The 22,690-nt window shown below is 51.8% G+C and overlaps 1 protein-coding gene across 1 annotated transcript in view; it reads right to left on the minus strand.

Annotated features, from left to right (window-relative positions):
* Positions 1-22,690, minus strand: part of THSD4 (thrombospondin type 1 domain containing 4) — a 484,828-nt gene that overhangs the window by 21,507 nt on the left and 440,631 nt on the right. Inside the window, 6 exon segments of the mRNA XM_072951118.1 lie at positions 645-818; positions 1,527-1,731; positions 2,639-2,768; positions 8,766-9,032; positions 13,418-13,514; positions 15,876-16,051. Of these exon segments, the coding sequence (XP_072807219.1) occupies positions 645-818; positions 1,527-1,731; positions 2,639-2,768; positions 8,766-9,032; positions 13,418-13,514; positions 15,876-16,051 (1,049 nt within the window).

Raw genomic sequence — 22,690 nt, forward strand, 5'->3', positions numbered from 1 at the left:
TTCCCCAGCCTCTGAGTCGGAGGCGTTTCCACCCACACTGTTGTGCAGCCATCACCACCAGCCAGCTCCACGACCCCTCTCTCTCCTGAGGTAAATCTGATTTTTGTCTTTGATAGATGAACTCCATCCCTATTGGCTTCCCTGTACACGGGGAACCAGTGGGCTCCTGATGAACCATCTACGCCTTCGAGTTCATCCTTGATGCCAGACATCAGGGGCCCCTGGGAGGCCAGGCTCCTGGGGAGGAGAACTCCGCGGGCTGTTCTGAGTTCGTAAGAAGCAGGGAAGGCGCCTGCCACTGGCTGAGCGCCCATCATACGCCAGGCACTCCCAAAATGTAGGTAGGAGAGGTGTGAGGTAGTTATTCACTTTATTTAGCATTTCATTATTTAATATTCAAATGGATAGTGTGTTAGGAAGAGCTCAGTGGATTGCTGCAGCCCACGCCTGGATCTCGGAGCCCTCGGTATGCATAAAAAGGCAGCAAGCCTGCGCTGTTTCAGCTCCGGGCCTTTCCCCCAAGTCCGGAGTTACCCTGGGGATTCTGCTCTAGCAGCGTGTCCTCACGCGCTTGGGGCAGCTGGTGGCACGGAGCTGCTGCCCACCTGCCCGGCAGACCGCAGTCCACCCACCGCCGTCCTTACCCTCTCGCTCCACTCGGTGAGGAACCAGCTCTTGGCGCAGGGCCCCATGTCGCAGTTCTCGATGTCGCTGGGCCGCAGCTTCATGTTGCACTCCTCATCGTCAACCACGTCCCCAAGGTTGCTCACACACTTCACGTCCCGAGTCCTCTGCCCCACTCCGCAGGGCACCGAGCACTGAAACCCAGCAAGCGCACGTCAGCGCAGCGGGCAGGGTCAGCTCCCGGGGACTCTCACCACCCATCTCCTGAACCCAGGACCAGGGCGAGACCCCTGGTTGGCCAGGCCCTCTGCCATGCGATGCTACCTGGGGAAGATCCCAGCCCTGAAACTTCACACCTTTTCTCTCTAAGACCTTCTTGGATGTCTTGCCTACTTTGAGCCTCTGGGCCTCAGTCCTGTCATCTGTAAAATGGGAGAGCAGGACCGGAAGGAGGAGTTGGCTCTACCAGTGGTTGGTGGCCTTCACTCCACCACGCTGCCTGAGAGGGAGGAGACCTGTGTGCACGCAACTCCCGGTGGCTCCCCCTGAAAGTCAGCCCTTAGGTCTATCCGATCAGCACATCCTATGGTTTGCCGGAAAGTCCTTCCAGAACCCCTCAGGGTGAGTCCTCCTGGAGACCCCGGGTTCTCCCATATCAGGTCTTGGAGGGGGGAAACGGGAGGGTGGCAGTGGGTCTCGGAGGTGGGAAACGGGAGGGTGGCGGTGGGTCTCGGGGGGGGAAACGGGAGGGTGGCGGTGGGTCTCGGGGGGGGGAAACGGGAGGGTGGCGGTGGGTCTCGGGGGGGGAAACGGGAGGGTGGCGGTGGGTCTCAGAGAGGGAAATGGGGGTGGGTGGTGGGTCTTGGACAGGGAGCTCCCGCGGGGGGCCCTGCCCCACGTACCGAGGTCCAGTCGGTCCGGATCTGCCACTCGCTGCATATCTTGAGCTGGCAGGTGCTGGTGGTGCCCGGCTTCTCCAGGTGCTGGCAGCGGTAGGGCTGCACCGTCAGGCTGTGGTTGGCGTACACCTGGCGGCACAGGACCTGGCGGTGCTGCGTGCCCAGGCCGCAGGTCTTGCTGCACTCGGACCACTCCCCGATGTCCCAGCTAGCTCGGGAGCGAGACAGCGAGAGGGACAGGCGGGTCAGTCAGCGGGGAGAGAGGCCGAGCCAGCTCTCAGAGCGTCAGAGCCCTCGCCGGCAACCCCAGCCTGGAGCGGTGCCCGGCGGTCCGCCTACGGCCGGGGGCCCCGTAAAGGATGCAGCTTTGCTCCATGTGCTGTTTACCAGTGATCAGGGCTCAGATTCCATGAAATTACAAAAAGCCGAGAACGCACAAATAATTTCTGTCTAGTCAAAAGAATAACTCCAAAGGTTAGTTTTATTACCCTATAGGACACAACCCACTTTGGAACTAACTTAGAACTCTTATCCCAGCCCTCCTTATTTTCTATTAACTCTTTTCCCACCAGTTTCATACGTCCTCTCTTCCGCCATCCTGCTTTGCCATTTACTTAAATAAGACGTCAGCGTGTGTTCACTGTGCCTTCAGATGAGAATTTTGATTTTATTAGTTTGAGAATTAGGGTTTTGACTCCTGTTAGGGCTTTTTCCCCTTGTTTTTGAAAAAATTAAAAAAAAAATCACTCAATAACCAGCCCGAGCTCGTGCCTGAGACTCTCCTACTGACTCCAGGCAGGTGTGCCGGCAACCTTCATCATCCCCTCTCTGCACACAGCTCACCTGTGGCACTGACCTCCCTCTGTCTTCCCTACCCAGCTAAGACCTAATTAATCGCTCCACTTTACCAAAGGCTGACCAGCTAAAGGCCATGCGCTCTCGTGTTAACCCTGAAAGACAGGCATGCTTGCTCCAGACTGCATAGACCAAGCCTCCCGCTCCTAAATCAGAAGTGGGCTGACTTAAGAATTATGTCATGTGCACCATGAGGGCCCTACGCACAGGCAACCGAAAGTGGCCCGCTAAAGGTGACTGGAACAGAGAGGCCATCTTACAAGGCTGGGCAAGGGAAGATGTTGCAGGGCTCCTCCTCGGGGGCTGGCTTCGTGCTCGAGTCACAGTAGCTCTCAGGCACCTCTTCATGAGTGTTTCTGTGCACACAGCGGAAAATTGGGTACTGCGATCCTGCAAGGATGGGGAGGACACACCTGAATATGAGGCTGTGGATGCCAATGCACAGAGACCCAGGTGCAGAGCCATCACACACACACACACACACACACACACACACGTTCTCACTCCCATGCTTACACACCACCCGCACAAGGGCTTTCCGAGGCACGGACGGAGGCAAAGACGGGTAGAGATACTTCCTGCCTGCAAAGACCTTATCATCTCATTGTGGACAGGGTCTGAGTATGTTCAAAGGCAGATGAAATCAATTTTCGTAAGAGTTCAGGACACCAAGAGATTTCGCCAGGCAGGGGAGTGATGATAAAATGAACACACAGAGTAACTCCTTGAAGGTTTTTTGGAGACATCGAAGAGAAAGGGTCCCAGTGGGGTCGAGCTGCATCGTAGAGGAAGGGTTGGGTCTGTGCACATGTGTCTTGGCAGGGAGGGGGCTGTCCAGGCCGCAAACTCACTGCAAGTGCCAGGTGTGCTGAAGACAGTCAGGTTGGGACAGAGAAGTAAGAAGATTCAAGAGAGGCTAGAAAAGCAGCTGGCTTCCCCTTCTGTAAATCACAGCGCTGATCTATTGGTATTTAATAAATAATAAAGTACTGATCTAATGGTATTTTAGTTATTTGGGTATTTCTGCCTCCTACGAGATAGTGAACTTCTCGGGCACAGGACTAGCTCTTGTTTGTCCCTGTAACTAACCCGGCACGGCAGAGTAGTAAATGCTCGGTGAAAGTTTGTTGAGTGAATATTTATCAGACGTCTAATGTTTCTTTTATTACTTTGCTAAACAAAATACTAATTGCCTCAGTTTTTTTGTTTGCTTTAAAAGTATAGCCTAGTGCTGTGGAGAAAGGGGAACCCTCCTACACTGCTGGTGGGAATGCAGTTTGGTGTAGCCACTGTGGAAAACAGTGTGGAGATTCCTCAAAAGACTAGGAATAGACTTACCATATGACCCAGGAATCCCACTCCTGGGCTTGTATCCAGAAGGAAATCTACTTCAGGATGACACCTGCACCCCAATGTTCATAGCAGCACTATTTACAATAGCCAAAACATGGAAACAGCCTAAATGTCCAACAACAGGTGACTGGATAAAGAAGATGTGGTATATTTTCACAATGGAATACTACTCAGCCATAAAAACCAACAACATAATGCCATTTGCAGCAACATGGATGCTCCTAGAGAATGTCATTCTAAGTGAAGTAAGCCAGAAAGAGAAAGAAAAATACCGTATGAGATCGCTCATATGTGGAATCTAAAAAACAAAAACAAAAACAAACAAACAAAAACAAAGCATAAATACAGGACAGAAATAGACTCATGGACAGAGAATACAGGCTTGTGGTTACCAGGGGGGTAGAGGGTGGGAAGGGATAGACTGGGATTTCAAAATTCTAGAATAGATAAACAAGATTACACTGTATAGCACAGGGAAATATACACAAAATGTTATGATAAATCACAGAGAAAAAAATGTGACAATGAGTGTGTATATGTCCATGAATGACTGAAAAATCGTGCTGAACACTGGAATTTGACACAACATTGTAAAATGATTATAAATCAATAAAAAATGTTAAAAAAATAAAAGTACAGCCTAGTGTTTCATACTTAATAAGGAAGAGACTATTTTGGAAAAAAAGTCAGAATTTGTTAAGTGGAATTTCTCGCTCTCAACTTAAAACAAAAAAGCCCATTCAGTTCTGCCTTCGTCTCTCTGCTACCCCCTGGTGGCCACACTGAAGTATCACAAATGGGTGTTTCAAAGCAAGAAACGGTATCTGGCTGAACGCGCAACCCGCGGGTCTGAAGAGTAACGTGTCTCCTCCCCACGTCCGCCCACCAACCCCAGTCCAGGCGGTGCCTGGTTCCTGCGGGCAGAGCTCTGTCGTTTGTGCTACAGCTCTGTTGCTAACTGGCCAGCATGTAAAGTTTCTGAGCTTGCAACTTGCCGTAATTTTAACTGTAACTACAGAGAGAACTTTGCAGGTGCTTCTTAATATTTCATCAGCCACAAAGTGTTTCAGTGCTTCTCTAAGCTGACTTTGTGTGGCACACTGAGCCAGAGGGAAGTTCTAGTAAGAAACTTGACGGTTTATAAGACAGTTTTGACTCAGAAACAATCACCTGTTTAAACTCCTCTGGCAGTAAGAATTTATCATGCAGCTATAACTGGAGACCATTATTTAAAACAACGTTCCAGTTAAGCCTAATTATTCGCTGAGTAAAAAGCAGTACTGGCTGTAAAATTAATAGGAAGCAAAAACTTTCATGGAATTAAATTTTGTTCAGTGACGTATCTGCTCCCATTAAGAACAGACTTTTAATGACATTCGACAAACATTAAGCGCATTGTGCTGAGTTATAAAGATGAACAAGGTGCAGTTCACGGCTTGTAGGTCACTCGTTTGAGACCCAGCTATTAAGGGATTAAGTAAAAATTTTATTGTTTAGCCCATCCTTTTCTGTTCAGACCACGTGGGTTTAATTTTTCTACTTATGAATTTATGGATTGGAAAGCAAAGGTAACTACGCCAACCGCTCGGCCCTAAGGAGGGGAACCTGAGTGTCGTTAGCTGACAGGCTACCTCGAGAACGCTCCGTGCCTTGGGAAGATGGCTCCCACCTGGGGCCGTGTGCACGTGGCCACTGTCTGCCTCCCCCGGGCTTCTCACCGCCTTTGCAGGACGTCTGTCCATGGTCCCATCTCAGCGGTTAGCCAAGGAAATATTCAGAGGCACTGTTATCTCTCCAATGGTGAGAAAACACTATATATCATAATATGTATAATTATATACCTATAATTCTTGACTCCAGTGACTCGCAATGGTTTCTTTCTTTGGGTCAGTTCATATTTCTGCAGAGAGGGAGGCTATGACTCAGAATGACACCTGGCCTTCCCTTCATTGTCCAAGCATGCCACACAGTTAGTCCTCGAGTTGCTAGCAAGCAGGAATGGGGGGGGTGAGGTCAGGGGCTGGCTGGGCTTCAGGCAGCAGGAAACATCTGGGCTGAGTCTGGTTGGTTTGTATGCAGAGCGTGTTGATCAAGCAGAAGTTATGTTACGTTGGAGGAGGGAATCGCACTACAGGTCATCAGTGGGTATTAAATGAGGTGAGTCAGTGAATTCAGGGCACAGTGTAGAGATCAGTGAGGCACTGTGGAGAGATGGACAAAATAAGGAGAAAGGGGAAAAAGAACTCTAGTGCTGGAACTCCGAGCCAAGCCACGAGTTTGACCAGACGGACAGAGGTCTGGGCAGTGACGGGGCAGAGCACAGGCCTCCTGCGCACCGGCCACAGGCCCTCCCTGTGGTGACGCTGTCATGATGCTGAAAGTGTAACCCGAGAGGCACAGAAGCGTGTGGTCTGCTGAGCGCTACCAGGAAGGACTGGAGAAGAGTTTGGGAGAGGGCCTGTGTGGGGACGGATGATGAGGTCACAAGGCGGAAGGACCTGAGTCGTGCAGAAGGGCTGGACGCACCGGCAGGCTCAGGATTTCTTGGTCGCGGGACACTTATCAGTGCCGCTGATGACCATGAGATGAGCTAAACATTTTGCGCATCCATGCTGCCTCCCTGCCCTGCGTGTGAGGCCATCGCTGGCCAGGAGCAAACCTCGGAGGAAGCAGAGGGGCCCCTCTGTCACGCCTGGTACGGAACAGGTGGAGACCGTGGCAGGACCAGCTGGGTGAGTCGACGCTGCACCCACCCAGCGAACACAGGCTGGGTGCGCGTGCGGGGGGCTGAGCCGGCGCGGGGCGCGAGCTCTTGTTCCTGTCCCGCTGTGTCCGTGGCGCCCTGCCTTACGGTCTCCAGACAGACCCACATCCTATCCTTCTGGGAAGGCTGGGCCAGGCTGTCTTTAAAGACATGAAACGGAAGAGAATCTTCTCCCCAAGCCCTTGAGATCAAGCCACACGACAACAGTTTTTATCCTTTTTAGAACTCGCCCTTGGTCTCACCTAGTTCTGGTGTGTCTGGTTCCTTTAACGGGCATCGCACTGCCGCCTAAGGCAGAACGTTTCAGTGACGACACATTTTGATCCTGGGCTCCTATGAGTCACATTTCGTGCTCCTTCCCTCCTCGGTGCCGTGAACAGATCTTCTCTACAGCGATTTTGGCCTTAACACATAATTAATCTCTGGCTTCCTGCTTTTTATCAAGACATATTCAGCAGACATTTAACTTCCCCTCATACTGCTTACAAAAGAAGTCGGCACAATGACTCCCCACTCCACCTGCTCTGCACAGCTCCTCATAAACAAGGGAAAGCCTCCAGAAGCCAGCGCTCCAGGTGTGGAGCCACCCTGGAACCAGCGAAGGTTCCAGGCAGGAAGGGCTCCAGACCCCAAGGGGAACCAAAGACTTGAATTGGATTCTAAAAAATCACTAAGTCAGTGCTTTTACGAAAAAGATAAAAGCTTGAGAGGAGGCTGTGGAGGACCTTCCCAAGTGTCGACGACCTCATGGTTTCCAAATCTGGAGCCCTCACACACACATCTCTTGAAGAAGGCAGCAGCTCCTCGGGGGTACAGCCTTTGCTTCCATGACCACCTCCCCTCCAAGAACAGCCATTTTAGGGTCACAAGTAGCACTCTGCTAGAAGCAGGAGGCGACCGCCACGTGCATGAAGGAAATCACGACCACACAGTCACACGCGCCCTTGTGACGAGGACCTAGGGCGTCCTGGAACAGAGAAGCAGCTTCAGTGTCCGACCCCGCAGAACATCCGATCAGGGGTTTCTGGACAGCACTCGCACGCCTGGCTCACCCGTGGAGTTGTCAGGGACTCGGGGCTGTGAGCCCACTTCACAGTCCAGACTGCGACGTGGCCCCTTCACACACCACGCTCTGCTTCTGGACTATCACAGCCCTGCTCTATTTAAGTCTCCCCTAAACTCCACCTTCTCCCCAAACTCTTTAACTCCAGCTTTTCTCTCTGCTGGCTGGTGGGTGGTTTCCCTGCTGTGGAAACTGGCTTTGTGGGGCTATAGGTTGTTCCTGGAGGTCTCAGTGGACTCGGTTCAGGTGATGGGACGGACAGAGGATTAAGAATTTACTGAAGAGGAAGAAGGGAGTTGCGAGTGTTGCTGAGTATAAAAGCTGGTGAACTAACCCTTCAAGCTCCCAAAGCATTTTTTCCCCTGAAGGTCCTTAGATTTGAGAATGACTTTCGACTGGCGTTTGGCCAAGAGCTCCACATCCGCGACGTGTACGTCAGCCCAGACCTTGAGGCAGGTGAGCCGGTCTCTGACTGCGAACGGGCACGCGGTGTGGGGAAGGGCCACCTGGGCAGCCCAGTGCTCAGGGCTGGCCCTTGACCAGGGCTGGGGATGTCCTCAGAGCCCTGGAATATTCTGCTGGTGAGAGTTTTCTGTGCAGGAGATCTTGGGTTGCACTGTATCAGTCTGACAAGTGAGCTGAGGCCAACAATGTGGTGGGTGTGCAGGCCTGTTCTTGCTGCCTGAGGCCTTGGGCCACAGTGTCTCAGTCTGACCTCTGGGTGCTAGCGGCTGAGTAGCTCATGTTGGTAATGTGGGGGCTGTATGCCTGCGTGATTGAACCCCAATACCCTCCCCGGACACCAGAGCTCAAGGGAGCTTCTCTGGTTGGCAATGCTCAGCTCGTGTACAACATTGTTGGGAGAATTAAGTGCATCCTTGAGCCACTCTACGGGGAGGGGAGCCCTGGAGGCTGGTGCCTGGTGCCTGGTGTCTCCGGGACTTGGCACTCTTCCCTTGGCTGATTCCAATCTTTCACTGTAATACATGGTAACCGTGAGCACGGCGGCTTTTCTGGGTCTCGTAAGACCTTCCAGTGGATCTCTGAGCCTGAGGGTGATCTTGGGGACCCCCCACTCCCAACACAGCGTCACACCAAGGAGCCGTCTCACAGTCAGGCTCAAGGGAGGGAGGGTTTGCCACGTGCCCACCGGCACGGTCCCTGTCCAGGGGTCTCAGAGACCCTCCCAGCCCCACCGCGAGCTCACCTTTCCCGCAGGAGGCCGAGCACTCAGTCGTCCCCAGCTGCTTCCAGTTGTGGTCCCGGCTCCGCCGCGGGGGCTGTGGCACCACGCTGTCCGGCCGATGGGAAGAGAACCTGTCTGGATGCCTGACCGGGAAGGTCTGTGCGGATTCCGGAGTGAATATTTCAGGCGCCCCGCCGTGCACGTCTGCCCTCTCCTCGTCCCCGTCTTTCTCTGCTCCCTCGTCCTGGCTCCGCCTCTCTGGGACCAGCTGGCCATTGAAGGGCTCCCCTGCAAGAGGCAAGTGCACACACCCCAGAAGGAAGGTGGGTTCGGATGGTGAGTCGTAAAGAGGGAGTTGCTCCAACATTAGACATCAGGAGGCACGAGCTCATTCCTAGCTCACGGCACACAGATTTGAAACAGGCAGATGTTACAAATGGGTAAGAAGAAGAGGAACGTCCCGGTGGGGGTGGACCAGGGCCAGGGAGAGGCGGCTCACGCGGAGAGAAACACCGACGGCCAAAGGCGCATGACCACGCTCAGTCCACCCACGACGGGAAGCAGTGCGCAAGGAAGCAGCCGGCAGCAGCAGCCCGCCTGCCTGACCGCGACGATGAGCCCCCGGGAACGCTGAGCGCCCTCACCGCCCGTGGAGGGCGCGGGGACCCGCTTTCACACGCTGGCCGGGCCTGCCAACGGACGCAAGGTTTGGGAGGGCAATTTGCCAGTCTCTCTCCAAATTTGCCAGTCTCTCTCCAAATTTTCCACGCACACACCTTCTGACCTTGCGATTCAGTTTCCAGGACATTTGTCCTACAGGTATTTCCATTTTTCTGTTTTACATAAGGCTGCGTGGACAAGCATGGTTACTAAAGCGTTGTTTGAAACAGCAAACCCGCAGAACGGACTTACGTGTCCACTAGAGGCACCAGTTAGAGTAAATTATGCTACAGCCACGAATGAAACACTATGTCACTCTTTTAAAAGAATGAAGCAAATACACGATGTGACATGGAGATACGACTGATAGGTAGTTTGGTGAAAGAAAAAGAACGCAGGCGGATCCGTGTGTATACACACACGCGCGCGCAAATGTGGCGGATCCGCGTGTGCACATCTACTCATGCGCAGATGTGGAGGGAGACTCTTTTGAGAGATTAATTTGTGTTTTGTTCTTTACGGCGTTCCTCCTCCTCTCCTAGTCCAAATGGCCAAGTCCTTAGATTTTCTTGCCTCCGATTTTTTCAGGAAAGAAAGAAAAAGCTGCTGGAGGTCAACAGCTCTTCTGTCCCGTGGTGACAGCCTGGGTTCCCCATAAGGGTAACGGGTCCCAGAGGGGCCAGCGGAGGGGAGGGGGAAGGGAAGAGTGGAGAGTGCTGAGAGAGGAAGATGTCCAAAGCAAGGGGAGGTGGGCTTCTGAGGTCTTGGGTCTCCTGGGCGCCACAGACCCTAACTCCACCTTGGGTGAGTGTGGGATCCCCCAGACTGTCTGGGATTGAATTTTCTCCCAGTTGCAAAGAAGTTTCCGGTTGAGGCTGGATTTACAACGGCTCACGCGGAAGACTGGCGTGCTTACACCTGGATTGCGGACAGCGACTCGGACCGGCTGCAAACATGCCTGTGTGTGCACAGCAGCGGCGCGGCCCGAGCCCACCAAGCTGCTCAAGAGCGATTCCCCCTGGGGCGCCGGGAGAGGACGAGGTTGGGGGTGCTGCTTTCAAAAATAAATGGACCGTGTATATAGTTTTAGAGCAGTTTAAGGCTCACAGCCAAATCAAGCGGGAAGTGCGGGGAGGTCCCACCTCTCTCCTGCCCCCGCCCCGTGCACAGCCTCCCACAGCAGCATCCCCCGCTAAAAACAGATGAACCTACACTGACACATCTCTGTCACCCAACGTCCATGGTTCACGCCACGGGTCACCTTCGGTGGTGTACATTTTGTAGGTTTTGGCAAATACGGGACGTGTATGGACCATTATAGTATCACACAGAGTAGTTCCACTGCCCTGAGATCCTCGTGCTCTGCCAGTTGGTCCCTCTGTCCCTGTCGGCTCCTGGTAACCACTGACCTCTTCACTGTCTCCACAGTCATGCCTCTTCCAGAGCGTCACACACGCGCGTGGAGCCGCACGGCACGCAGCCTTTCCAGACGGCTGCTCTCACCTAGTGACGTGCAGTTGTGGTTCCTTCGTGTCTTTACGAGGCCTGACAGCCCATTTCTTTTTAGCACCGAATAATATTTCGCTGTCTGGAGGGACCACAGCTTCTTTATCCAAATTCACCTACTGCTTCCGAGTTTTGGCAATGAAGGAGCAGCTGCACTTCACTTTACATACGTGTGTTCTGATTGAGTAGTGTGCAGACATTCACTAGTTTAATATAAAATAATAAAGCAAATCCTAGGGTTACTGCAAAATGCAGCTGAAACAGGGTCTTCAACACCCTTCCTCTAGGACGTTACTGTTGACTTGCCTACTCACGATACTTCAGGGTGTAAGACACTACATGCAAATTAAACCGACAGAACCGAGCCCAGCACCCGTGCTGATACCAACGAGACTAAGATGTTTCAGATAAAACATTCAGAAGTCTTTTATGTACCTCGTACGCACCGGGCATGTGCTGGGAGGGAGACCTGATTTATTCCATACCCCCTCCCTCCCAAATCAAACCTTCGGGTGCACGTTTTTTCTCTCTATTTTGTAGCCTGTGAATGTGTTCAGAGAAGTTACTGACTTGCCTGAGGGCGCACAGCAAGAAAGTGGCAAGTTGAATTCAAGCTCTGGCCTCCTGACTCCGCTGATACGGAGGATGAAGCCTGGTCCAGAATGCCTCTCCTCACCAGCTTTTTCCAGCTGGCCCCTCTGGCCTGCCCTGTCCCAGGCAGCTGATCCCGGAGCCTCACTGCCCATCAGCTGAGACCCATTACACTGGCTGTAAGTCATCATCGTCCCCTATGCCTAAGACAGTCTGTCCAGCTGCCCCTGTAAATCAGCATCAGACCTCAGTAATCTCAGTATTTTGCCACCTGAACTTGGTTTCTCAGGCTGTACATTACTCCTGGAAACGTGAGTGGGCTGACCTGGCGTTTGGACAGCACATGCACCCCACGTGCCAGGCACACACCAGGCTGTGGTCTCCCGGCAGCGAGGTGGCTCCTCCCCGACCTGTGACAATCAGATCACCCGATTATCCAACTGAGAACCCAGGGAAGGATGAATGGACCCGGTCTCGTGTCTGTCCCCTCACTTCCTAGGACAGGGGTTGGACCAGGTCCCCTCTGGACAGTGTCACAAGCACAGGGGCTAGTGACCCAGGCTGGCCTGAGGTCACTGTGGGGCCTGGGCACGTAACGCTTCCATTTCCTTACGCCTAAAACGGGGCTAGCAGCAGTGCCTCCCTCTGGGCCCCGCTGGTCGGATGGGCTAGTCTACGTAAAAGGCTCAGCAGTGCAGCATGCGGCCAGGACTTGGCGTGCGCGAGTGACCACAATCGTTAGCGTTCCTGCAGACCTTCCTGTTCGAAAGATGGAAGAGACAGCCTCCATGTGGGTGGTGGGCTCCCCCATCACCCGGCGAAGATCCCGGCCAGGGGCTGTGACACACGCAGCAGCACCGAGCGAGCGCTGCAGGCTGTCTGCCAGCGGAGCCCACGGGAAGAGGGCGCTGGCAGGGGAGAGCTCATTCTTCTCTTCTCTCGGGTCAGAGGAATGTTAGCAGAAGCAGGAGGGGACCAAGAGAAAAGGCAAATGGGAGGCAGAATACTGTCCCTCTGAAGAGGTCTGTGTCCTGATCCCTGGAGTCTGGCTTGTTATTTTATGTGGCAAAAGGGACTTTGCAGATGTGATTAGGTTCTCCTGGATTTTGAGATGGAGGGGTTGTCCTGAACTGTCTGGCTGAGCTCAGTGTAATCAGAAGGGTCCTTATAAGAAAGAGGCAAGAGGGCCAGAGACAGAGAAGGAGATGTGCTGAGACAAGAGGGTCAGAGGTGAGGAGAGATGTGAAGGGTGCCACCTGGCTGGCTTTGAAGATGGAGGGAGGAAGAGGCTGTGAACCAAGAAGTGTGGTGGCCTCTTGGAGCTGAAAACAGCAAGGAAACACATTCCTTCCCAGAACCCGTGGAAGGAACATAACCTGCCAACACCTTGATTTTGGCCCAGCAAAGCCCATTTTGCGGGGAGGGAGAGGGTATAGCTCAGGGGGAGAGCGCATGCTTAGCATGAATGAGGTCCTGGGTTCAATCCCCAGGACCTCCATTATAAATAAATAAAATCTATTTTGGACTTCCAACCTCCAGAACTGTAAGACAGCACATTTGTGTGGTTTTATGCTTCTAAGTGTGAGGTCGTTTGTTACAGCAGCAGCAGGAAACTAATACAAGACGTGGAACTGGAAAGTCAGACCGCGAATGTTGACTTCATGTTTGGGTCATGTGCATGGGACACTCTTATCAGGGGAGCCTCAGGCAGACGGCGAAGCATCCTCTGATTCCAAGGCCCCTTAACTCTAAAGTATGTGTCTGTGGGTTGTCTGTGCGCTGACTGAGAGACACAGGGGGACACACAAGAAGAAGAGGGAAGGGCTTTAAAAGTGCTTGAAATAAAATAAAATAAAATGAAATGAAATACAATGAAATAAAATAAAAGCGCTAGGCAGCAGAACAAGCGGTGGTACCTGGTCTCCTGTGAGGCGGCGCCGGGGCGCTGATGGCGTTGCCCCCCATGATGACGTACTCGTAGTGCACTCCCGGGTTAGGCTGCTGGTGGATCATCTGGCAACACAGAGGGGCGCGTCAGCGCCTGGCGCGCGGGCACACCCTCTCCTGCTGGCTCCGGCCCGGTGGTGTGAGCGGCACTGACTATAACTGAGTGGACGGATTCACCAATATTAATCTAACAATGTTAGTGGGCCGGGGACAGACTAAGCGAAGGCGATTTCCAGATGGCTTTTTGCTATTGGCTTTTGAAGAATGAAGAACGTCGTCTTTGAGAGAATCAAGAAAAGTAGGCTGAAGGTTAAGATTTTATAAATTCCTAATAGGAAGAAGGGAGCCATGGTAGTGAACCCGCCCACTGGCTCCCAACCAGCCTCTACCACGGCTTAGATTTTACTCACGGTTCTCAGAATGTCCAAAACAGACACTGAAGTTTACCCTACGGAGAAGCCGTCTGGACACCAGGTGGCCGGACAGAGCCACGCGGAGAGGGGCCAGACCTCCCGCAGAGCCCTCCGACCCCCGGGCCCAGCAGGCCGACTCCGGAAGGGTGGGCCCCAATCCTCTCCCTCCCTGACCCTCTGGGTTCCAGGCCCTCTCCTCCACGGAAAGTTCCAGAACCACAGAGAGATGGGGTGAGAAAAACCGGCATAAGGTAAGTAAGCTTCTCTGGGCCCCGTTCTCTCAGGAACCCTCAACAAAAGCCGCAAGGGCCGTGGAAGCCAGCGGTCAGACAGCCCAGGACGAAGCCACAAAGCCAGCCAGTGTGGCGCAGCAGAGCACGTCCCGCCCTGTCGGCTTTGGAGCCCAGACTCCCTTGTGCCCCAGGCTTTCCGGGCAGGAGGAAGCAGGGTGGGGCACTCAGTGGAGCAGCAGATCGGGAAGCCGCAGTGAAAACACGGGCCGGGCGAGGAGACAGGGTCGTGTTGTGCTGCTTCTCTCTCCACTGCTTCCTGAAGGGGCCCTCCTGCTCCCCAGCTCTGTCACCTGGAGCAGGGGCCTTGATCTCTCAGTGTCTGACGTCTTCATCTGGAGAAGCAGGAGGCTGGACTCACAGCTCATCTCTTAGGTCCTTTTAGCTACACATGTCCACTGAGTCACACCGCATGGGTGGGTCCTGTTTGGTCTAGGAGGGTGTCTGTTCTGTCCATTTACACCATCAGCCCTCACCCTTTCCCTACACGTAAAATGGGGCCTCCAGTCAATAAATCATCCATGGAAGGCATTCATGAGAAGCCCTGGGCTCCTGGCATCCAGGAACCATGGCGGCCAGAGAACCCCCGAGGGACACGGTGCTGTGACCTTGGGCTCCGCTGTCTGCTCTGAGCCCCTCACTTCTCTCCTCACACAATCCGACAGAAAACCCTTCCCCTTCCTCCTTCCTCCTTCCTCTGCGCCTCTTCTGAGGCAATGTTCTGCCAGTGCACATCCGTCCCGTTTGTGAAATTATTATTGGCCACCACATCCCAGACCACCCACAGTGGGCCTTTCACACCCTGAGTTTTTACCTCTGATGCCATTTGAAACTTACCTAGAGTCCAACAACCAACTGGACAGTCTAAAAAAAACTTTAAATAATGTACTATAACAAGGCTTCCTTTATAGTTTCTAGTCCACGGGCCACTGGGCCCAGGAGGAATGAACAGGTAACCAGAGAGCTGGAGAAGTAATATTCATAAAACTCGAACTCAGCAATGTTGAGGAGGCCAGCGAGGCTCTGGAGGTGGTGAGAGGATGCATGCCTAGCGGGGGGCTCATTCTTTTTTATCAAAATGTGACTTTGAGCTTTCCTTTCTGGTCATTTTTTACTTCCTGATCTTTTAAAGAAGGCTGGATTCTAGTGGTTTCAGTTAAAAATAAGGACAATTTTAAACTCTGGGGCAACTTAGAGCTTTAGTTTCTTGTAAAAGAAACCAAAGTTCTGGCTTCTGCGAAGCGGGGGCCTTCTAGTAAACCTCTGTATTGTGACTCTGAGTAACCTGCGGGCTGGAGGACCCTGGAGCTCTCGTTTCTTCACTTGCTTTAATGGAATCTGAAGAGGGCTGGGGGCTGTGAGTGGTCCTGTCTTGCTTTAGGCATTTGCTTTCTTTTGCCATAAAAAGAAAACACGCCAAATTAGCACAGGAGGAGAGGGCCTGGCGGAGACCCAACGCTCATGAAATAAAGGATGTATTTTGCCTCTGATTTGGTTCAACAAGTAAAATTGGTTCAGTAAACTCTGAGGGTGAAAGCATCTGGCAGAGTGCAAGGTTTCTGTGAATGGGGCACCGTCAGAGATGAGGGGCGCAGACGAGCGCCAGGCTCGCAGGGCACCGCCAGGGCGCCGCTCAGACGGTCTTCCTGAGCCGCCCTCCCTTGCTCTACGTGGGGCCCCGAGAAGCAAGAAGGCAGAGAGCCCGGGCCACAGCTCAGACTCACGTAGACGTCCAGGATCTCGTTGGTGGGACCCTCCGCCAGAAAGGACTCCCCGGCGGTGCTCGAAATCTCGTTCGGACGCTTGTAGGTGAACATGGTCCCTCCGCCCTCGTACTTGCCGGGCCGGTCAATGGCCCAGTTCCCGTTGATGATGGAGCGCCCGGAGCGGCTTCGCAAGGCTGTGGAGAAAGACGGGACGGTCCTCGGTGAGCCCGGGTGCGCAGGACAGGCTGCCGGCCCAGCCGCCGCTCGCTCAGCCGTCAGGTCTGTCCTCATGACGCACTGCGAGCCGGGCGCCGGCCTCGGCCCTGGGGCGCGGGAGGCACCCAGAGCACCCCTTTGGGCGCAGTCACGTCCCCAGCCCACTTCCACCCCTCCCGCACTTGGACTTGGTCTAGAAAGGAAGGGCGGCAGTGGTCAGGAGAGAAGGATGTGGAAAACGAGAGGAAGGAGAAAGAGCAAGAACATAAAGGGGGGAGGGGAGCAGGGGAGGGACTTCTGCCCGCCTTCTAGGTGAGAGGGCGCACGCTGGCAGCCCGTGAGCTGATTCTGGCCCACAAATGGGCTTACTTTGGCCATTGTAGTGTTTTGTTTTTTTGTTTTTTTGTTTTTTTTTTTTTAATAATTGAACCCAAGTTTAAGAATTGGGAGGTTTCCCATAAAAACCTGAGAGTCCTAGCTTCTCTTGTGAAACAAGAAGACATGTTAACACTGGCTCCGCGTTCCCTCACGGCAGCAGTCACGCAGCTGAGGACGCCCTGTCAGACGGGGCCTGCGTGCTCGGCGGCCCCACTCCCCGCCACTCCCCAGTGTCCCCCACGCTGAGGCCAGGTCTCAGCTTCTTCCCCACTGATTTATGAATATGGATTACTTACTCCATTTATGAGCATGCTTGAGTTATTATTTTTCTTATAGACTAGAATTTTTCTTACAATTCTTTCTACTTGTATGTCTACTAAATGTGGCAAAGCTAAAGACGGGCCAAGCCGGTCACATGATTTCCCCTACTTGGGCACCTCCATTCATTTATATTACCTGGTTTCTGTGGCTTTTTTCTCTTGGTTTTTCTCTGATTGATAGATTGATTGATTGATATTTAAGTATAGTTGATTTACAAAGTGACTTGGTTATATATATGTGTATATGTTCTTTTTCAGATTCTTTTCCATTATAGGTTATTACAAGATATTGCATATAGTTCTCTGTGCTATATAGTAGGACATTGTTGTTTGCCTATTCTGTATATAGTAGTTTATATCTGCTAATCCCAGACTCCTAATTTATCCCTCCCCACCTTCTCCCCTGGTGACCATAAAATTTTTTTCTATGTCTGTGAGTCTGTTTCCATTTGGTAAAGAAGTTGATTTGCATCATCTTTTCAGACTGCACGTAAGGTGACAGCATGTGGTGTTTGTCCTTCTCTGTCTGACCTGCTGCTCTTAGTGTGAGCATCTCCGGCCCCCTGTGCGCTTTCGAGGCATTGAGCTGGGTTAGCTACTCCCACACACACTGCCCGTCAGCCCTCGCAACGCTGCTAAGTAGGTGTGCGTCCCCATCGTTCGGAACGTGGTTCAAGGATGAGGGGAACTTGTTCAGGTTCACGAAGAGGGGTGACAGAACTGGGATCTGCAGTCCACGCCCCGGAGGGAGGTAAGAGAGGAGAAGAGGGGCAGGAAACAAGGCGCCAGGGTTACCGAGGAGAAGGGACAGCACCTGACAGCAGACTCTCCTCCCTCTGACACTCGGTACCTTGAAACCCACAAGCCAACGGCAAACTGGATGTAAAGGAGATCCTGTTTCAAGTGGCCTGGTCACAGTGGGCCTGTGATGGTCACTGGCTCTGTGTACTTTCAATTTATAGAGTTACTGAACTTAACTTTCCACAACATATTATGAAAAATGTATACATAAACAAAGGTAGTGAGAATACAGGCATAGAAAAACACACTTCTGGTTACCAGCGGAGAAAGAGGGTGGGGAAGGCCAAACTGGAAGTTCGAGATTTGTAGATACTAACTACTATGCATAAAATAGATAAACAAGTTTCTTCTGTACAGCACAGGGAACTATATTCAGTATCTTGCAGTAACCTATAATAAGAAAGAATATGAAAACGAATATATGTATGTACGTGTAAGGCCGAAACATGCTGTACACCAGAAACTGACACAACATTGTAAACTGACTATACTTCAATTAAAAAAAAACTGAATTATTGGAGGAAAAACGAAAAAAAGTTCAATTTAAAAAAAAAGTAGTGAGAACAGTATACTAAACCTACATGTACCCATCCCATCACCCAGCTTCAATGATTATCATGGCTTAGCTTGTTTCATTTTGCAAATCCCAGACACTGTTCATCCTTCCATTTTTCAGTAGGCACCTCTAAAGCATAAGGACCCTTTGTTTCTTTAAGCCGGTTTCAGCAGCATGTCTGCAACGGGCCTTCCCAGTCCTGCAGAGTCAGAAGCTGCTCAAAGGGACGGAAGAGCCTCCAGGGTCGAGGCGGCCTCCACTGCAGACTCTGTCCCTGGCTGGCTGCGTGCCGTGGCTCCGGGGAGACCACAGCTGTGGGACACCAAATTCCAATTTGGAAAATCAGTTCAGCTTACTGAGTGGCAAGGAAGGGTCAAGAGTCGAGACTGAGGCTGAACAGGTTTGGGGCTGTTTACCCTCAAAATCACACCTCCTGGGAGTGGTCCCTACGGTGTCTCCACGTCCTCACCTTCCACTCATTTCTCAGCCATCTCCAGTCGGACTCCTGCCCCCGGTACTTCACGGAAACAATTCCAGCGAACATCGCCAGGCCCTCCGTGTCGCTAAGCCCGGTGGGCACGTTCCAGGCCTCCTTGCAGACGTGCCGGCGGCACTCGGCACTCCCGGCCGCCCCGTCCTGTCTGGGACATCCTTTCCCTGGTCTCTGGGCACCACACGCGGCGGGCTTTCCTCCTGCTCTGGGGCTGTCCTTTGGTCCTTCCTTCCCGTCTCGTCCTTCTCTACTCAGCCGTTACATCCTGGCGCCCCGAAGGACTCAGAGCAGACCTGAGCTGGGCGTTGTCCTCCTTCCGTGGGCGGCTTCCTCTAAACCCACAGCATAATGGCTGCATCCCAGTGACTTCCATATTTATGTTTCCAGTCCAGGCGTTTCCTCTGGTTCCAGACTTCTATGTCTCATTGCCTACTTGACAGCTGCACTCAGAGTGTCGTGTGAGACTGAACTCATCCTCGACCTCGTCTAGCATTTCTTTTTTTTTCAATTGCAGTACAGTTGATTTATAATATTATATTAATTTCAGGTTAACAGCATAAAGATTCAGTGTTTTTACAGATCACACGCCATTAAACGTTATTACAGGATAATGGCTATCATTCCCTGTGCTGTGTAATGTATCCTTGTTGCTGATCTGTTTTATACATAATCGTTTGTGTCTCTGAATCCCTTCCCCCCCCCCGATCTGCCCCTCCCTCCCCCTTTGGTAACCACTAGTTTGTCTTCTGTGTCTGTGAGTCCGTTTCCGTTCTGGACGTACATTCATTTATACTATCTTTTAGATTCTCTATAGAGGTGATATCATACAGCATTTGTTTTTCTCTGTCTAACTTATTTCACTAAAAATCATATTGTCTAGGTCCTAGGTCCATTCATATTGCTGCAAATGGCAGAATTTCATTCTTTTTATGGCTGAGTAACATTTCATTTTATATGTAAATCTCAAAACTTTATCCATTTGTTTGTTCATGGGCACTGGGGTTGCTCCTGTGTCTTGGTTATTGTAAAAAATACTGCTGTAAACATTGTGGTGCATGTATCTTTTCGAATTAGCGTTTCAGTTCTTTCTGGATACCTACCCAGGAGTGAAGTGCTGGATCACGTGGCCGTTCTTATTCAGGTAAATGGCACTACCATCCACCGAATTAGGAACCCAGGACTCGTCCTGGGTGCCTCCTCCCTTCCTGGCCCCCTCTATACAATCCATCATCAAATTTATTTGACTTCCTACTTATTTCTTGAACTCACCTTCTTCTCTTCAAGTCCCCTGCCACAGTCCAGGGCCAAGCTCTGGTCGGACCTCACATGGACTGATTCAAAACCCTCATTGGTCTTCCTGTTTCCCTTCTCTTTAGCCAGAGTGATCTTTTCAGAATGCAGATTTGATCACCAACTAGGGCTCAAGATCCTTCACTGGCTTTCTGTTTCTCTAGGAGAAAAAAACCCCAACATGAACGGGGTCAGGGCCCCAGGTGACATAGTCCAGCCCCATCTTGTGTCACTGTTCTCTCTGTGGTCTGCTCCGTGACCGTCTTTTAGCTCATCTGACGCATCATGTTCCCTCCGTGATGCTGTTTCTTCTTCCAGAGATGCTTCTCGTAACCCCAGATCCTGTTTGTCCTAGAAGCCGCCCCTTAGGGCAATCTGCTCTGCCCCCAAGTCCAGGCATCTCTCTTCTTACACGCTCTAAGAGAGGCAAGAGCCTCCCCTCCATGGCGTTTAGCTCAGCCTGCACACACACCCACCCAGAGCATCGCCGGATGACTGCTGTCTCCCGGTGCGCCGTAAGCTCCCAAAGGGCAAAGACAGCGGTGTTTCCTCACCGTTACAGCTCTAGTGCCCAGCACAGTGCTCATCACATAGAGGAACTTAATATTTGCTGAATGCAAAAGTACGTAGTAGAAAAAGACAACAGCTCCAAACAAAGGCAAAGAACGATAAACAGACAACGCACAGAAAACCCAGTACACCCTCCACGAGCAGATGCAAGACGCTCTGCCTTGCCCAGAGCTTAAGAAATGCAAATCAAAACCACAGTGGGCTATTCTTGCCCCACCGGCTTGGCGAACGTTTTAAAAGATTTCGTACTGCCAGAGCTGCCAGGTGCGTGAACAAGCAAGCACCGTGACGCTGTTGGTGATTCAACATACTGCAGGGTGGCTGGGTCACACTCTTAGGACTTCAGACGCCCACACACCTGACCTGAGAATTGTGCTTCTAGGAAACTACCCGAGGACACTCCCCTGTAAGGATACAAAAGTGTTTTTAACAAGGAGACTCTCTGCAAACGGTTTTAAACAGAGAAAAACGAAAACCAACCTAAATCTCCACTGGTAGAGGATTGCGCAGGTCAGCTGTCGCCCACGACGGAATGCCCCGTGGCCCTGACAACAGTGGGGCAGGTCTGTGGATGTGGGGAAAGTGCTCTGTGATGCATTTTTAAATGAAACAAAAACGCAGAGCAGCGCATTTTGTGTGGTCTTGTTCGTGAAATGCTCTTACTTAATTTTGTTTTTTGACTGAAGTGTAGTTGATTTACAACGTTGCATTAGTTCCTGGTGTATGACGTTGCAATTCAACTATACGTACATACAGACTCTTTTCACGTTCTTTTTCATTACGGGTTACTACAAGCCACTGCATATACTGCCCTGTGCTGTACAGTAGGACTTTGTGGTTTATCTATTCTTTTAAATAACCAGCAATACTTTTAAATAAAAACATACATACGACACGTAGGCACACGTGTAAAACTTTTTAGAGAAGGATGGTCCTAGAACTGTTAACGTCTGGGGACGGGGCCTGGGGTTTAGTTTGGGAGGGAGATGAGAAAGGAGACATTTATCGTTTTACATCTTCTTACTATCATTTAAATTTTGTTTTACCATACGCATATGTTACTTTCTTTAAAGCTTAAAAATTTTAATTACTACGAAGGACACTGTACAAGCAGAAATGCCCCTGAGGGATGTAAGTACTCTCCCCCCGCCCCACTGCCCTGCTTTTTACAGCTTCTCCTTAAAAAGTGCCATTCAGATCATCAAAAGCCCAGAAGGGAGGTAGGTTCTGGCTAAGATTTTATCGCTTTTAATGGCAGTGGTGTAGAAGAGGCTATTGCCTGGAAACCAAAAAGTCCTAAAGCAGCATTTGAAGTACCGTGGAGGGGACAGCTGCAAAGTGTCCCAAGGAAATCAGACGCTGGGGCCCTGAATCTCTTTGCCGTCCACCACTGCGTCCCTTTAAAGGCCCAGACGAACTTTAACCTTCTAATAGCGAAGCATTGAATAAAAGCCACGTTAGGTTTTTAGCCAGCCTGGTCCTGATTCCACACACCCGCGGGTTAGCTTCTGAAATAGCTCCCAAACCAGCCCCGACCCGGGGCCGGGGGCTCGCACACTGCGCACAGCTGCGCCTACCACTTCTGTGCCTGGAAGCATTTCCGTGGCTGTTCGTGCGCCCAGAGCTGCCCCACAGAAAGGTGCAGGCGACTCATGGCTCCTGCTGGCGGCTGTGCTAACTGAAGGTCAGGCTCCGGCAAAGCCTGTTTGAAAGGCAACCCCCAACTGTGTCAGCAAGAGGAAGTCTTCACTCTCGCGGACATCTGCGTTTTACTCCAGCTTTAGTTGTCAACGCTGGGCAAGCATGTTCCGCCTAAACCACCTGCACCGGGGATGCCCGTCTCCAGGGCTCACACCGGATTTGCTTATACACCCAAGCTCGCTTCTCATACGCTTTATCCCGGCGTCTTAATGCCCACCGTCGACGTCCCAGCCCCCGGCTCCCACAGTCAAACAGAGAAGGTGGTTTCCTCACAGCAAACAGATCACTGTGCGCTAGACGTCTGTTTCTTCCTCTGGAAAGAAAGGTTATTTGTGATCAGGAAGAGTTCAGGATTTGAACTCTGACACTCAGTCCCACACTCCTTCGGTTACTCCAGTGTCCCTCAAAGTGTGGTCCTTGGACCGGCAGCATCAGCATCCTTTGGAAGCTGTTAGATGTGCAGGCTCAGACTGGCTGAATCAGAGACTCAGGCGGGACCCAGCATTCG

Source organism: Vicugna pacos, chromosome 27 (assembly GCF_048564905.1).
Source record: "Vicugna pacos chromosome 27, VicPac4, whole genome shotgun sequence".
Lineage (NCBI taxonomy): Eukaryota > Metazoa > Chordata > Mammalia > Artiodactyla > Camelidae > Vicugna > Vicugna pacos.